Source organism: Haliotis asinina, chromosome 5 (genome assembly GCF_037392515.1).
Source record: "Haliotis asinina isolate JCU_RB_2024 chromosome 5, JCU_Hal_asi_v2, whole genome shotgun sequence".
Taxonomy (NCBI): Eukaryota; Metazoa; Mollusca; class Gastropoda; order Lepetellida; family Haliotidae; genus Haliotis; species Haliotis asinina.
Window position 1 is genome coordinate 885,011 of NC_090284.1, and position 18,614 is coordinate 903,624.

At 43.8% G+C, this 18,614-nt stretch overlaps 1 protein-coding gene across 2 annotated transcripts in view; it reads left to right on the forward strand.

Moving 5' to 3' along the window:
- The window catches only part of LOC137284627 (speract receptor-like), a 147,131-nt gene that overhangs the window by 119,626 nt on the left and 8,891 nt on the right, over nucleotides 1–18,614 (forward strand). Inside the window, exons 13-19 of one of the 2 annotated variants that reach the window (XM_067816518.1) lie at nucleotides 662–733; nucleotides 1,796–1,958; nucleotides 3,962–4,111; nucleotides 5,255–5,435; nucleotides 6,415–6,555; nucleotides 12,811–12,934; nucleotides 17,461–17,797. In XM_067816518.1, the coding sequence (XP_067672619.1) occupies nucleotides 662–733; nucleotides 1,796–1,958; nucleotides 3,962–4,111; nucleotides 5,255–5,435; nucleotides 6,415–6,555; nucleotides 12,811–12,934; nucleotides 17,461–17,797 (1,168 nt within the window). The remainder of the gene's footprint in view (nucleotides 1–661; nucleotides 734–1,795; nucleotides 1,959–3,961; nucleotides 4,112–5,254; nucleotides 5,436–6,414; nucleotides 6,556–12,810; nucleotides 12,935–17,460; nucleotides 17,798–18,614) is intronic. The other variant, XM_067816519.1, reaches the window with a different exon arrangement.

Below are 18,614 nucleotides of genomic sequence, written 5' to 3' on the forward strand. Positions count from 1 at the left end.
TTTGTGTTCTTCCAGCCTGGTGTCTTCCATGGCTTGGGTGTTATCTCATAGATTGATTCTCATTTCCTTCAATATTAAACCGGTACGAACATCGCCGTCAGGTGAATGCGGAAAAACCCGCTCATATCAACTGAAACTCATCGTGGGATCAAGTATTTGCTGCAGTGAACATTGTTTGTTTTTTTCATTTCGTAAAACTTATACAGTTATATTTAACAGAAATGCGTTCCAGTAGTTTTTGTGTCAGCTCCAATGGGGTTACTACCAGATTTCAACCACTACCATCACTGCTAATACACTGACAACCCGGTACGTGACGGAACACCTGGTGTTTTGCAATCTCTTCTCAGCAGTTTCTCTCGCGAATCTGTTCAGGCAAAAGAGCTAGCCTGTCATTCTAAGCAATGCCAGTATTTCTGAATGTTTGATAACTGGAAGATATAGGTACATGTGCAGTAAGCCAAACAGGTGGTCGCTTCAACAATGGCACGTGGACCTTGCTTCAGGGCACTAAGGCCTTACCAGAATCCGTTGGCCTCAAGTTGAATTTCAGATTCAACCTGAAAATAGCTATTTGTTCCGTGTTAGTGCCGAACTGCAGACAAGCGTCCTATTCCACTATGATACATCTATATTGCACAGTTCATTTTTGTTACTATAGGACATCCTGGAGAATGACGATATGCAGCTGGACTCTATGTTTATCGCCTCCCTCGTATTTGATGTCGTCAGGGTGAGTATCCCCTACATGTGTCACCTAAATATCCCTTCCAATACCTGCTCTTTGGTGTCAGGGTTAGGGTTAGGGTTAGCCCCACCTTCCATACCTGCTCTTTGTTGTCAGGGTTAGGGTTAGGGTTAACCCTAACCTTCCAATACCTGCTCTTTGTTGTCGACTGGTTGAGTAGCTTCTCATTCCACACATTCACAACTCCACACACCACACCTCACCACTGTAGATTCCACACATTCACAACTCCACACACCACACCTCACCACTGTAGATTCCACACATTCACAACTCCATACACCACACCTCACCACTGTAGATTCCACACATTCACAACTCCACACATCACACCTCACCACTGTAGATTCCACACATTCACAACTCCACACATCACACCTCACCACTGTGGATTCCACACATTCACAACTCCACACACCACACCTCACCACTGTAGATTCCACACATTCACAACTCCATACACCACATCTCACCACTGTAGATTCCACACATTCACAACTCCACACATCACACCTCACCACTGTAGATTCCACACATTCACAACTCCACACACCACACCTCACCACTGTAGATTCCACACATTCACAACTCCACACACCACACCTCACCACTGTAGATTCCACACATTCACAACTCCATACACCACACCTCACCACTGTAGATTCCACATATTCACAACTCCACACATCACACCTCACCACTGTAGATTCCACACATTCACAACTCCATACACCACACCTCACCACTGTAGATTCCACATATTCACAACTCCACACACCACACCTCACCACTGTAGATTCCACATATTCACAACTCCACACATCACACCTCACCACTGTAGATTCCACATATTCACAACTCCACACATCACACCTCACCACTGTAGATTCCACACATTCACAACTCCACACACCACACCTCACCACTGTAGATTCCACCTGCATGACAGTGTGTTATATGTTGCAGGGTATGATCTACCTGCACGGCAGTTTTTTCATATGTTGCAGGGTATGATCTACTTGTACGACAGTGTTATATATGTTGCAGGGTATGATATACCTGCATGACAGTGAGATGAAGAGTCACGGCAAGCTCAAATCGTCCAACTGTGTAGTGGACAGCCGATGGGTGCTGAAGATCACAGACTTTGGTCTGCATGAGTTTGTGTCGGGGGCTGAGGACGACATCGGGGACTACGCCATCTACAGAAGTAAGTCCATAAGAATAGCACGTATTATTTGAAGCGGTTTCTTGGTGTACAAGGTGTGCTGTAACCGATTGTTACAGAATGACCTTGGGGCATTGTTTCGCAAGACGTTGACAAAGTTGTGGTCAGTTCCATGTTTGTGATTCCACGAAAGGAGAGAAGAACAACAGATCGATGTCTTGACAATTTATCATTGAAGGTTTCCTCGTGGTATTATCATGTGAAAACGAGCGGAGAATGATGCACGACACAGTTAGCGACTAAACACACCATGGTGGTTAACAAGCAGGGTGAAGAGTACGTCACACGGGCGATAATCTGTCCGGTTATTGACAGTTAATTCCCCCGGCCGTTGTATTTTCACTATTTCAAGATTCCTGACACGTGCAAGCCAGGCTCAGGCAAGAAGGAATATGAGGTAACCACACTCGGCAGAAATGTGTATTGATTTCTCTGTAAATACAAAATTCGATAGCAACCTCGAATAAAATGGTTATACAATATTTGTTGAAGTGATCTGCAGTAAATGTTTGCATGGTATTGTTATAATTCTGAACTATGATAACAGTAAATTTTGACATTCTCCGACCGGTGCCAACCTTGTCTTTATAACAGGATAACAGGGACCAGAATACGCTGTGTATACAAATAACTGTGGAATACAGACACCGCCAGCGTGTATCACATATCTAACTTTAAATGACTGTGGAATACAGTCACCACCAACACAATTCACTCATCCAAGTATAAATGAGTTTGGTATACAGTCACTGCCAACACATATCACTCATCCAACTATAAATGATTGTGGAATGCAGTCACAGCCAACACAATTCACTCACCCAACTATGAATGACTTTGGTATACAGTCACTGCCAACACATATCACATTCTGTCACAACTGTTAAATAGGTATAACGCGAGAGGAAATCCCATATTCTACAACTGATAAATTAATATATCACACATCTTACCACAACTGTCAATGAAAGACGCCTCGAAATCACACCACTCTTTCTACTACAAGTGTCAAATAAAGACATCGCTTGTGAAATAAACCATGAAAGATTCATGTGATTGGCGATTAACAGCTGCAGACAAATGATCCAATAACAAGATTTTAGTTTGCCATCCCATGAGATATGTATTAGGACAAGTGTCCCTCGCAAGTGATTTGCTCGGCTGGTGATTCAAAGATTGCAGATTGAATGACGAGGGGAGATTCTATAGTATTCAGATAAGCTGTTGATGCATAGATCCCGTGGTTATATAACACGCTGTCTGGAGACTCGAGTCCATTACGCTATGCGGCAATAGCCTTTCACTGGTTCACAGAATGCTGACGCATGTTCAATCTTCTGAGGAGGTTGTAAAATAATGCATATTGCCACGTGCCCACTGATGAATTAGATTTTCTTTTTAGATATACGATCCACTTTGAAAGTCCTACAGTATGTAGTATAATGTCGTGGAAAATGTAAACTCAGTATATTCTGAGTGAGGCGTGATGTGGCGCGGGTGCGGTGCGGTGCGGTGCGGTGCGGTGCGGTGCGGTGCGGTGCGGTGCGGTGCGGTGCGTATCCGTGTACATATGCCCAAAAGTGCATATACGCTGCAAACCTCATGTGTGCGCCCAGTTGTAAATCTGTGCCATGTTAGTGTACCCACACCGTACCCGCTTGCCTTCTGTGTGTGACATCTGTGCCACAGTCGTGGCCTACACTACATCCACCATGTCGTGATTTTCGTGTAACACTCAGTTGTATGAGGTGCGGGCGATCCACACATCATCCCCTAAAAGCCCACGGTGCAGGAGCTGATCAATGTGGCTTTGCTTTGCTCAGTGTGCTTTCCGTTAGACGCGAGATTTCAATTTGGTATTTTTATATTACTCAAAGAGGTGAGTCAATGGCGTTCTGAACATATATTCCGTTTACACAACATCTGCATTTATCGTGAGATAAAGATGACATGCAACTTTCCTGACAGTGATCTTTGTCCTGCAGATCAGCTGTGGCGAGCGCCTGAACTCCTGCGGAACAAGCGCACCCCCTGTAGGGGGTCACAAGAAGGAGACGTGTACTCTTTTGCCATAATAATGTTTGAGATTTTCGGTCGGAAGGGACCCTTCGGAAACACAGACCTCTCCCCTCAAGGTACAGTCCTGCATTCTGTAGATTAGTCTTCACTTGCGTAGTGGGTTTCAGGTATTTCCGTCCAACACTTATTGCAATGGATGTTATTCTTCATAGATACAGTTATCTTTCATTTCGGGGGAGGGGGGGGGCGTCTGTGAGAGCCTTCTATCAGCTAATGTGGCCATCATGTTACATAAACTCCACACCTCCACACAAATACACACTCAACGCAGATAGCAGCCAGTGTTCTAGAATACTATATTGGGGATTATGGTGGCACATCATTGTATCCCGCTTCATAACAACAACCGAGAACAATCAGACAGCCTGATGAACGTGTCATCTATATACAGTTTTATTCTTCCATCGGAGAGTATATGGAAATGCGAAAATTGGATAAATTAGTGTTCATTAAAACTGATAACCAGAGTTATGCACAGAGGGAGAATAGTCCTTTCACAACAGTCTCTATGTACAACCATAGATCGTTATCTGACAGGGTCACACAAAACAGATAACAGATAGTATTCTAAAATAATGGATTGGGGATTATGGCGGCATATCATTGTATCCTGCTTGATAAGAACAACCAAGAACAATCAGACCGCCTGACGAACGTGTCATAATGTCACGGCGATGTCACGGCGAATGTCGCATATAGTGTTTATGCAGTACCACGGCCACCAGCTGAGTGTGATGTATTGTTTGGCATGTTACTATAAGATGATAGTTACCACACTAAGATGTCATGGTATCAGACGTATCCGAGCTGTTCCACACAGAGCTGGAATGACAACTTCCATTACGCTTCCCCTCCCACCAGGGTCGATGTGCAATCGATACAACGCTTCGGAAGTCGTTTAACTATGTATTAAATGGTTTGTTCATCCAACTAATCCAGGTGATATGAGATGGCTTCTAAACGCACTTCACTGGACAGTCACACAATGAAACACAATTATAGACAACAATCTAACCTTGTAGAGATGGCTCTTTAAAGAATTGAAAGAAAAATAAAAATTCGTTGTCCTTGGTGATTGCACCGAGTAAACAAGTCGATCTCTCGTTGTCGGCGGTTTTCATGTAATTATTGCTTCCTATGCGATCCCTGCCCTCTTCACAGAAAACTAAGGTGTTTTGATGTTTATTTACTCTTTGCAGAAATTGTTGAGAGGATTAAGTTTACTTACAACGGGGTTCCTTTCCGACCCCATCTCTCCCAGCTCGGCCACACCCACAAGTTCATAACAGACCTGATCAAGGAGTGCTGGGACGAAGACCCCTTCAAACGCCCAGACTTCAAGGAGATCCGCTCCAAGCTTAAGCCCATGCAGAAAGGGATGTAAGTATTAGTATTAAGGGTCCATCATATCAGTATCTTTTATGGGTCCCATTGCAGGTGTATATCTCTTTGAGGGGCAGATTGAATTGATTGCAGGGATATTTTGTCTATGCAGATTTCAGGGGACATGCTAGCGTACATATGTGTGTTGTATCTGTCTCTGTATGTGTATGTCTGTGTACAAGCGCCAGTGTCTCTGCGGGGATATATGTGTGTGAGACGCTGGCACATGTGTCTGTCTGTGGAATGTGTTTGTGTGTGTCTCTCTGCTGTATCTGTATCTCTTTCTGTGCGTGTATGTGTGTGGCTGTATCTCTAACGGTGTGTGTGTGTGCTGTGTGTGACCTACTATGTCATGTACTAGTTTTTCCATGTTGGCCACATCACATTACACCCCTGCACCTCCCAAACCAATAAAACTTTGTAAGTGTCATATTTACTTTACACATGCTGGACCAAATCCTATAGTGCTCGCTGTGGTTCGTCCATGTTTGGAAGTGTGTAGGGTGTATGGTGTGAAGTCGTCACCTAGCTATGCTGTCTGTAGCTGCTAATGTAATGCAATTTGACACAGCAAATACCTTTCAGCTAAACACAAAGAACAATCATTACTTTCACTCAACTCGCTCAATGGGTATTGTACACTGTAAACCTGTCGAAGAATTCATGTCATTAGAACTGATCGATTCTGTTCTTCGTTTTGGCATTTAATAGTGTGACTTCCCATTAGGCCTTTCCACATGCTGCTGAATCTACAGGGACAACTGCGTCGGTTTCCTACGTGCACATGTCCACAACTCAGTTAGTTTCAAAAATATAATACGGCAGAAATCAGATTGTAATGACGTCATGTGGTGCCATGTTGCCCTGTTGGGAGCACCTGCTTCAAGTAATTTCCTGATGTCTCAAATGAGAGGGTTCATGAAACACGAGCGTCAAATTGTTGGTTTCACATCTAATTGCTTTGTGTAAATTTCAGGAAATCCAATATCTTCGACAACATGCTTGCAATTATGGAGAAATATGCCGATAATCTGGAAGCTCTTGTAGAGGAGCGGACTGACCAGTTGATAGAAGAGAAGAAGAAAACAGAAGAGCTGCTTCATCAGATGCTGCCAAGGTATATGTCATCATATATACTTGTCAAGGTAGACTTGTGCATCATCATGATCTGTATAGATGTCCAACACTCCATCTTGATATAGCCGTCCTTCATCTTGATGTAGCCATCCTCCATCTTGATGCAGCCACGCTCCTTCTTGATGTAGCCACCCTCCTTCTTGATGTAGCCATCCTCCATATTGATGTAGCCATCCTCCATCTTGATATAGCCGTCTTTCATCTTGATATAGCCGTCCTCCATCTTCAGATACTCGTCCTCTGTCCGGGCGTTGCCGTACTTTACGTGATGGCTGCCTTAAGCTTGTCAAAAACTGCAACTATCTTATTACCGCGAGATACTTACAGCTTCAGTTGAAAGTATATTTTCACCTTTCTAGAAATGTCTTTTGAGAAACAGTGGATATGGGAGTATTAGCTCCCGAGTGAAGTGGTAAACAGAGTATTAGTGAGCCTACTGGAAGGCCTAGGATTGGTGTTAAGTAGCCAGGTTCAAAGCTATTGAATGTACAGCCTGTAATCCCCCCATGCATACGTTAAGAGGCAGGCGGACCAGTCGTTGTTTGAGGAAGGAAGGAGCGACGCTGGCCGGAAGAAAGTAATACATTGTGCTAGCACCATGCACTTACCATACATCATCTTGCTGTGCTAATAATAAAGGTATCATCCTTGTACAAGATGTCAGCAGTCATCTTGTAAGATGATGTCATTCTACAGTCACTAGACCTGGTCACTTTATGGAGGGGTCAAGTAAGATTGTGCTTTGGTAGTTACTATTCCTGCACATCGTTCCCGTCACATTAAGGAAGGATATTAAGGGGTCAAAGTCATGGGGTGAGGTACATTTCACACAGTCTAAAGAGTGTTTCAGTTATATAACGGTGTGTCACTGTTTGTCTCACGTTTGTCTCAGGCGTCGACCACCTCGGTGAAACCCACCAGTGGGTGGACAGACACGGGTGATTGACGTTTGTCTCAGGCGTCGACCACCTCGGTGAAACCCACCAGTGGGTGGACAGACACGGGTGATTGACGTTTGTCTCAGGCGTCGACCACCTCGGTGAAACCCACCAGTGGGTGGACAGACACGGGTGATTGACGTTTGTCTCAGGCGTCGACCACCTCGGTGAAACCCACCAGCGGGTGGACAGATACGGGTGATTGTCTGACGTTTGTCTGAGACGTCGACCACCCTAGTGAAAGCTACTAGAAAGACGCTAGTGACCCCATAAACATGGTCAAACCGCACGTTGCACAAAATGCCCACCATCTGCTAGCCATCATCCTTCCCACTACTACCGTCCCGCCCAACTCTCGCATACACTGGCGGATAATTAGCCCAATCTGAGTGTTCTTGTCGTAATTGGATTCCTTATCAATATTTGTCAGTCAAGGAAGAGAACATTAAAGTGTAATTTTGTTCTCCTTGTTTATGTATTGTTCATTAGAGCCACATAATAGGCAGCTAAAGTATCTACCGCGTTGCTGGCCGCCATTCTTGTTGTGATCGGAATGCATGCCTGTGTGTATGCCAATACTCCGACTGGCTGAGTGTTCTTCCTCTCGAGGCCGTAATTGGCTACAAAAACAATGTGAACATTACCAGGATGGATTACTTCATTATTCGTGCATTGAGGATCCTTCACCAGCACAGTTTAGCCTCACTTAATGGACTGCAGAGATATACTACTCGTTGTGATTAGGAGTCGAATGTCTTATCCCTATCAATACCTGAGCAGAATATACAATGTACATATATACCCACTGGATTGGAACTAAAGCTTTGTTCAGTGTAAACACGACACATGCTCGCGGTGTAGGTTTCCATGTACATCATCGTTTTCGTTTTATTGTACAAACATGGGTGGGGGTTTCACAGTCACATATCACACAGTGCGTCAGTCTGGAACATGTGTTCTTTAACTACTGGTGCAAAATTACCATCAGCTTCATCACTGAAATGTACCGAGCACAACAACACTTACCATCGACATCAACACTGAAATGTACCGAGCACAACAACACTTACCATCGACATCAACACTGAAATGTACCGAGCACAACAACACTTACCATCGACATCAACACTGAAATGTACCGAGCACAACAACACTTAGCATCGACATCAACACTGAAATGTACCGAGCACAACAACACTTACCATCGACATCAACACTGAAATGTACCGAGCACAACAACACTTACCTTCGACATCAACACTGAAATGTACCGAGCACAACAACACTTACCATCGACATCAACACTGAAATGTACCGAGCACAACAACACTTACCATCGACATCAACACTGAAATGTACCGAGCACAACAACACTTGCCATCGACATCAACACTGAAATGTACCGAGCACAACAACACTTGCCATCGACATCAACACTGAAATGTACCGAGCACAACAACACTTACCATCGACATCAACACTGAAATGTACCGAGCACAACACTTACCATCGACATCAACACTGAAATGTACCGAGCACAACAACATTTACCATCGAGATCATCACAGAAATTACACATTAAGAAGTGGAAATTATTTGTCACGTTTGCGTTGAAGAACTCCAGTAGGCTGAACTGACTTAATTACCGGTCTATTAAAGCGAGTCTGTTTCAATATGGAAAGGTATGTCTATGAATAGGCAAAAGTTACCCAATATGAGCTGGTTACAATGGCCGGTACAAATGGTTGACTGTTCGGGGAAAGAGCTCATGATGTGATATGGTTGAAGGGACAAGTGATTAAAGTCTCTCAGTGTCGACATCAACTACGACATCTCCTGCTACGGTCTGGGTTACGCCGTCGGAGACTGCAGTCGACAAGCCTTACATAGAAGTTTTATATTGATTTCATCTAAAAGCAGAATGAAAGACTTTTACGTTGTTTGCGTGTTATTATGGACGAAGAAGTACATTGAATTAACTTATTGACTAATAGCCCTTTTAAGAATAAAGCGGCGAGTATAAAGCTTCGAGAGCTGAGCTCCGACTGCCTGCTGGAAATCGCTATCTTCATGACTGACAAAGTTCAAGTTTATAACCTTTGATTCCCTGGAAATCGATCATCTGTAGTTATCAAAGGATTTCTGAAGAAGTGGCGAACATGGCTATCTGGTGCACCATATGACATGCCGCATTACTCGGAATCCTATTGTCCGTCATAGCCACTGGCATGTGCTGTCACGTAAGTAGAGTTGATATAATACGATAGCAAACATTCGTGACAATGCACAATTATATGACGTGACATTCATTAGGATCTGTTTAACATCCGTGACAGTCCCATCACAAGACGACCTGGGCTACCTGATCCCCACCTCCTCATCAATCAAGGAGATTTACAGACTATGTGGATGCACGACGGGGGCAAGATCCAGGACTCAGTATACATGGAATTGTTTTGTCATAAACAGTTGCCAACTGTATATTGAATCTGTGGGTTCCGTTTTTTTTCTGAACATTTATTTAGCGACATAACAATGACGAACATTGGATAACCAGACTAGTTTCCAGGATGCCGCCAAACAATATTGAAACTGTAATTCCAAATTATTGCTATTCATGCATCCTTATCGAAACCATGATTGTGTCTGTGTGCAGAAATGATGATTGCATTAATATACACATACAAAGCTAGAACAATAACTTGAGGACAATTAAACGTCGGGTACGTGAGTGAGTTTAGTTTTACGCCGCACTCAACCATATTCCAGCTGTATGGCGGCGGTCTGCAAACAGTCCTTCTGGACCAGACAATCCAGTGATCAACAACATGAACATAAATCTGTGCAATTGGGAACCGATGACATGTGTCATCCAAGTCAGCAAGCCTGAACACCCGATCCCGTTAGTCGCCTCTTTCGACAAGCACAGTCGCCTTTTATGGCAAGCATGGGTTTGCTGAAGGCCTATTCTACCCCGGGACCTTCACGGGCAAGACCGCCACCTGAAGGACTTAGTGCATTCTCTTTCTCAAAAAAGTGATCGGGCCAAGCTGACATTTTCTGTTAATTTCTTAAAACAATCTTTTCAAATCAAATGGTAAAACTGCTTCTTACATCATCATCGCTATGAACCCAGTTAGATCTCGGCCTATCAGTATGAGATGGGTGGAAAACCCGAAATGATGAAGACATTAAAACTTTCCTCAAACTATGAATATGGTGCTGCCAAAGCTGGAAACCCAGGTCAGTGCATAGCGTGGTTGGACCCAGGCCTTGGTCTCGAGCGTACTTCGGGGACATTCTGGTGTACACTGGAGATATTCTGGTGTACCACGGGAACATTCTGGTGTATACTGGAGATATTCTGGTGTACCCCGGGGACATTCTGATGTACACTGGAGATATTCTGGTGTACCACGGGAGCATTCTGGTTTCCCTACAGACTCGTCACCTTCTACAGCAGGAAAATGGATTACTTCTGTCCAAGACTCCACGTGTGCTCAGCCAGTGGGTTGTGATGTATATCTCGATGTCTTCCATGGGTCGTTGTCAGACCTGCAGATCGGTCAAGACGATCATTTATCACGTGGAGAAAACGTGGGTGTGGATCACCGCCTCCTGTACGTCGACGTGTAGAGAAACTGTTCAAACTTAGTTTCATCAGAGACCATATAATAGTACAAACCACAGCGCTGGTGTTTTCTGACATTGGCTTGAGGGCCGTCCCTCTATTATATGGTCTCTGGGTTCATCACCTTCAAGTACGTGTTGTGAAGGCGCCATGGTACTGCATAGCTCCCAACTAAAGAAATACTAGTATTACATGATATTACAAAACGTCCCATTACATAACAGAACGTTACATTTACTTAACGGAACGTTAAATTTACATTAGAGAACGTTACATTTATATTACAGAACGTTAAAGGTCACATGCAACCAAAACAATCAAGCATAATTAAAGCACAATTATCACTTATTCGTGACATATAATATACATTGCTGCTTGTAAAAAAAAACAAAACAAAAACAAAGAAACAAAATTATAAGCGTACAATCGCGATTCAAAAGTGCAATATTATATATTGGACTTGGGCTTACTTTCCTCGAAACAAAGTCCGCGGGACGAACCCAGTCGTAGCGAGTGGATGTGCACTCAGGTGTAACGACGGCTTCCGATTGACTGGTTCATTTGCTGATGATCTGTTTGATGCGCATTTTAGAAGTATGGCGAGTCACAAGAAAGTAAGATCTTGCCTGGATAACAACTTTTATTGTACTTGATGCGTCGTTTCAGTATGGATTCATATACCGCTGTCAAACATCATCATTTACACTAGAAAAAGCTGTTATCCATAAAAAATGTATATAGAGATGCTGGGCTTTGTAAATACATTGTTCTCTGAATTTGCGTTCGATCCAATAAAACATCATCCTCAGTAGAGATGGTGAGCTACTGCGTGGCTGGGAACTGTCATTCGCCCCAAGTACAATGCAGGACTTGAAACTGACAAGATTTTACACCAGTTTCCGTCAGATCCAGTCATCAGAGAAAAAATGAATGTAGTTTGTTTGCAACCCATAGACATAAAAACGTGTCATGTGTACAAGTATCACACCTGCCTAATTACATAAGGTGGCAGAGACAGGACTCGAGTGCAGGAGTCGTAAATCAATTTATTTTGTTTATGGTGTATAGCCTCTGTTAAGTTTAAATTGCATATGGTCAATGACTGAAGCTGTGTAATGCACATTGTCTCTAGCAGACAGGCAGGCAGACATATGGGTGCCAATAAACAAGACATTGAGCTTTCTCTGTGACAGAGGCTGCTTACTACAATCAACAGGGTTTTTTTTATGTAACGAATAGATTATTTACGTGTTTTGTGTACACAACCAAGATAGGTCTACTGCTCACGACCACATACTTCGGGCAGGCATACTGTTTCAAGCTCCGCGAGTCTATTCACTGCACATGCGTATGGGCGTAGCGCAGTATAACTGTTGAAACCACCTTTTCCCCTAGCGCTGGGGGAAATTCAGTGAATCGTTTGAACTTCGATTTCGCGGGGCTTTTCTCTCATCGCGTTTTATTCAACTTTATAGGCTGAATTGGCATTTTTTGATCATTTGTTTCGGTAAGTGCATACCGAAAGGTATCAGAATCCGCAAAGTGGTGTTTTACGTTGCATGTGACCTTTTAATTTACATTACAGAACGTAACATTTACTTTACGGAATGATGAATGTACTACAGCATGTAACTTGTGTTTACTAAAAGAAACACGTGTGTTTCAGAATGGTGGCTGACCAGCTCATGAGGGGCAAGCAGGTTGAGGCAGAGGCCTTTGACAACGTCACCATCTACTTCAGTGACATCTGCGGCTTTACACAGCTGTCATCTGAGAGTACACCTTTGCAGGTAAAACCCATGTGTTGCTTTACACACAACTGTCACCTGAGAGTACACCTTTGCAGGAGATACCTATGTGTGACTTTACACACAACTGTTACCTGAGAGTACACCTTTGCAGGTAAAACCCATGTGTGACCTTACACAGCTGTCATCGGATAGAAGAGTTGTTTCGGTAAGCAAGGCCCATGTTTACGTATGAAGCAGGTGTCATATGTTTATTCATGCGTAGCTTAATGCTGTCTTATGATCCTCACACTGGCTTGACTTGACCTGAAGATATTGAAATGTTTATCCCCTCCACTACCATACAATTTTGCCATCGACGATCGAGGTCCATGGAAGTCATTCTCCATAAACAGCTGTCGTCACCCTCGAGCAGGGAGTTTGAAGGAGTCTAGTTCATTTTGGTAGTAAGGTAAGTATTCAGGGACCATGGAGCCACTGTCCTGGTAGAGGAGCCACCACAAAATGAGGGGAAATACATTGCTGTTGGTACAGTAGGAATTCTCGTTTTCAACTTTCTTCAGGGGACTTGTCCAGCAGCTGAACTAGTGTCCTTGGTTATGCTGTCTGTCTACCTACATATCTTTACTGCTTACGTGTGGAACAGCTTCAGACTCTGTAAGACTCTGCTTCGTTTCCTACACTTTATTCTCAAACAAGTTACCCTCAAACAAATCAATAATTTTCAAAAGTACCGTTTCTTGCCCGCCGGAATACTACAGTTAATGAATGCTTCTGCATCAAGTCATTGGAAACTGCTAATTGTTTTCTGACTAGCAATAACGTGTATAGCAGCAATTTTGAATAAGATCTACAGGATGAGATGTCAGAAGCTGTGGAAGAAGAACGAGTTGCTGTCTTTGCATCGCAGAGATTTCGGTGCTACTGGAATGAACGATTCTTGGAGTATCCCAGCCAGTCAAGACCTTGATGTGCACATCATCGACAGCTCCCTCCATGGCGGGGTCATCTTCAAGGCTGTCCCTGCTACGCTTTCTTGTCATCCTTTATCGGTGCCATAGGAATGTCCCCAGTGTTATGAATGGCCGCAATTAACGGATGTTATGTTCACTTGGCTACACCTCTTTAATGTCCACAACAAACGTTTCTCTATGACCCTCTTTTTTTGTTTTAGGAAGACGTCACGCAGTCATTGAACATCACGTGGTTGCCTCCACGGGCTTAGTGCGTGAGTGAGTCACGATTTATTGTCACAATGGCAATATTTCAGCCATGCCGTGATAGGACAGTAAAATAAGTAGATTATCACTGATAGAGAAATATAACTAGCATCTATCTGTAAAATTAAACCACTATTCTGGACAATACGATACATAGCCACTGGCCAAGGTTGAAGCCGGGTTATAGCAGTAACTCACTGAGACAGCTGACCCACGCTGTCCTATCTGACCAATACACTGTATACTATCTGTGTGTTACCGTATGTTGTAGATAACATTCACTCCATCCTGACCAGGGGTTTTAGGGGGATTGAACCACGGACCTCCAATCCCCCAGTGAGACTATTCTATTCATAGCACCAGGGCGGCGTTAGAAGTTGGGTAGTACATACACAGACTTTGGGGATATATCTAGTATATCATCTGCTATATCATGTGGCAGTGAACCGGCATGTGCCCCTGCTTCCATTGTCTGTCTGGGGACGCTACATCTCTCTGATGTGGCCGTAACGAGCTCCCATAAACGGCCTCTCGGGAAACCTACAAGGGATTTTATATTCATCTGGCATATTCAAAGTGACAAACATCTTGACACTGAAATATGCGATTTGGAAATAATTGTGAAGTTTTCAGAAAACACGCCATCTGCGCTGAGCATTTGTGCTGATTGATCACAGCTTTTTTCTGTCAGCCAGGGTTTCTTCAAATTGCTTCCTATTCTTTATACAGGAACTACTTGTAAGGTCTTCCTGTGCTGCAATTAAACATGAACTGACAGACACGACCATTCGTGTGTTGATACAGAAAGTTGCTCTGAGTTGACTACTTGCAGTTAGTGACTATATGTGTGTACATAAAACAGCTGATTCAATGTGTGTGAGTACTGAAATGGTTGACTGCCTGTGTGATTTACGAACACAGTTGACCATCTGTGTAATTACTGACAGTTAACCATCTGTGTGATTACTGACACAGTTGACTAACTGTGATTACTGACATAGCTCACTACTTTTTCTATTACTGACACGTTGGACTATCTATATGATTACTGACAAAGTTGAGTATCTGTGCAGTTACTGGCACACTTGACTACTGGTGGGTACACAATGTTGTTTGTTACCAGTACAGTGAGTAGTATAGTATCGGTATGTTACGAGTATATTAAGTGGACAGTATATTGAGTATACCTACTTACTTACAGTATACTTACAACATAGTTAGGTTTGTTACAGATACAATGGGTAGACAGCACATTGTGTTGCCTCTTTGTTCACAGGTACGTTAAGGAATACGTGTTTTCCGTGTTCTGTGACAAGAACTGTAAGAACTTAACTTGCCGCTTACTGATCGAATTGTACCACAGACCATTTATTGGCATAAAAAGTAGGAAATAAGTATAGCAAGTTCATTATTTGTCATTTCCAACTACACGGATTGACGTAGGTCCCCATCACTGAGCTGACAGTGATTTGATATAAGTCAGCTGTGCGATGGTGCGTCACGTCACGAAGTTAAGCTCTTTGTTCCCCCAGAAGTCGATCAAGCTCCAAGATGCAATCAAATTAGCAATGAAATTATCAATTTCACTTCATGAATCACGTTGCACCAAGGCACCATCTGCACCTTCACAAAGTACCCGTGTTGCCGAGATTAGACACATGGTGCTCCATGAACTGTGCACGGGTCGACCGACACTCACCGTTACTGCCGCATCAAGCATCTGCGTGACTGCTGGTCACCAAGCTACAGATGTCGTGCTGTGCAGAGTGCCCTATCATGGCGTTTCGGATGTCGTGTTAGGTACAAAGCGAACGTCAAACACACACAGGCATCAGGGTGATGTAGGCTGAACTTGATGGTACAAAGTGGTTAGTGCACGTAAACAACGTATTTATCAATGCAGGCACACACTTGTAAATAAGCCCATTTAAACGCTTTGATGTTGGATCAGGTGGCATAGGGGAATTGTTCACTACAAATTGATTGGATTAATTGCGATAGCTTTGACCCGTCTTTGTTCCAGGGGTAATTAAAACATTGCCATCGATTGCTCGTAATTGGCCGATATCACACATCGATATATACCCTAGACGTGAACTCCTAATACCATGCATCCTAGATTTGTCTTACCTCAGACATAAAGGTCATTTTCTGACTAGCTGAGCCCCACCTACATGCGAGTAATATTTTCTATTGTACCCGCTGGAAATGCCGAGCTGTGGGAATTCCACTGGTACTTCGTTCAGAAGTGTTTGCGCTGTTGCTAACTCCAGTATTCCTTATTATGATCCGACATCCACTACTGCTTCAAACAGTTCAAAAATTACATTGTGGTTTTCGGTAAGATAAATACGTTGTTCACTGGTCCCTCGGGCCCCATGGGTTGATGTAGCCTCGATGATATGTTTATGTCCACCAATGCACAGCTTGTAATGTGCCGGGACTCCTGATACAATACATATTTCTACACACAGTATGTCAGAAGTATCTACAGAACCACAAGATGTCTCCCAGATATTTACTGTGACAGTTTACAGAATGTTCACCTGCGTGACATAACTTGTCTGTAAGTAGTTCGCTTCAGTTGGAACATTCTTGGTTTTCATCATTCTAGCGAACGTCCAAACATTCCTGGTATTATTTCCAGCTTCCGATAATTCCGACTCCGAATTCACAGAGTTGGAAAAAAAATGTAGCTCATAATTTGGCGGCGTGTTCGCCATCTTAATGGAATTATTTCCCACAGGAGGCCGGCGAGGAGGAGTTTAACAGGACGCACGTCATGCTGTTTTTCTACACATCAGCTCCCAACATTGTAGCTCAGTGTTTTTCATCTGAGTTCAGCTATATAGTTTCCGACACGACTCTTAACACAGATATACGTAACCACAGGCCAACTGTTTGGAATGACGACATAGTGATTCACATCAGCGTTCGGTCGCTCGAAGAGTGGGGTACAGCGATTCATTTCTGGCACCCGAGCCATGAAATAGATAGAATATTGCTGACATTTCCAACCTCACTCACTCACTCACTCACTCACACAGTCTGCCATGCTACTCTGTTCCTCAAAGGGTGCCTTTTCTCCAAACGTCATACTTTCTTGATAGTTGAACATCTTCGAAGTCATTATCATGTTATTTCTTGATGGTCCAGCATGAGGATGTGCCAGGTGGTCGTAGCAGACTGTGTCGAGTCCAGGTGTCTTACCAAAGCACTGAACATACGTATGTGACGGGAATATGATAATTTCATTTTTGTTTTATGCGATACGATGCACATAATCCACACATTTATGATATGACACAGTTCCAACATAGCGACATTCTGTATGTCTCATCTCTCCAGGTTATCGACCTCCTGAACGACCTGTACACGTTGTTTGACGCCACCATTGAATACTACGACGTGTACAAAGTGGAGACTATCGGGGACGCCTATATGGTGGTGAGTGGCCTGCCGAACAGGAACGACAGTCACGCCGGGGAGATTGCCTCCATGTCGCTCCATCTTCTCGAGGCCATTAAGAAGTTCCGAATGAAGCACCGGCCGGACACCCTGAAGTTGAGGATAGGACTTCACTCCGGCCCGTGTGTGGCGGGGGTGGTGGGCCTCAAGATGCCACGCTACTGTCTGTTTGGCGACACTGTCAACACTGCCTCCAGAATGGAGTCCAGCGGAGAACGTGAGTATTTGCCATTAATTAGTTCATCTTCATCTCCTCCCCGCTAATCAATAAACGTATTGGTAGAGATGAACATATCTGCATGTGAATTTCGCTTAGATTGGGTTAAAGGGGCGGATGTTTAAAGTTCTGTGTACTGTTAATCAGATAAATATTGATGTCACCTTGTCTTTATCCCCGTGTCTCATAGTTAGTTAGAATCCAGCACACCCTTGTGTGTCACCAGACTTTGGATGTTCACTGACGGAACATTGACTTATGTACTGCTATACCTTGTGTGGGATACATTAAAGAAATTATGGAGAGAAGGTTTTCCATCCCCCTCCTCCTATCTCTCTTACTATCCATCTCTCCTCCCTAACTACCGGTCTCCTCCTTCCTCTCTGACTATCCGTCTCCTCCTTCCTCTCTTATTATCCGTCTCCCTCCTCCTTCCCCTGTGACTATCCGTCTCCACCTTCCTCCCTGACTACCCGTCTCCTCCTTCCTCTCTGACTACCCATCTCCTCCTTCCTCTCTGACTATCCGTCTCCTCCTTCCTCTCTGACTACCCATCTCCTCCTTCCTCTCTGTCTACCCGTCTCCTCCTTCCTCTCTGACTATCCGTCTCCTCCTTCCTCTCTGACTACCCGTCTCCTCCTTCCTCTCTGACTACCCATCTCCTCCTTCCTCTCTGACTATCCGTCTCCTCCTTCTTCTCTGACTACCCATCTCCTCCTTCCTCTCTGACTACCCATCTCCTCCTTCCTCTCTGACTATCCGTCTCCTCCTTCCTCTCTGACTATCCGTCTCCTCCTTCCTCCCTGACTATCCACCT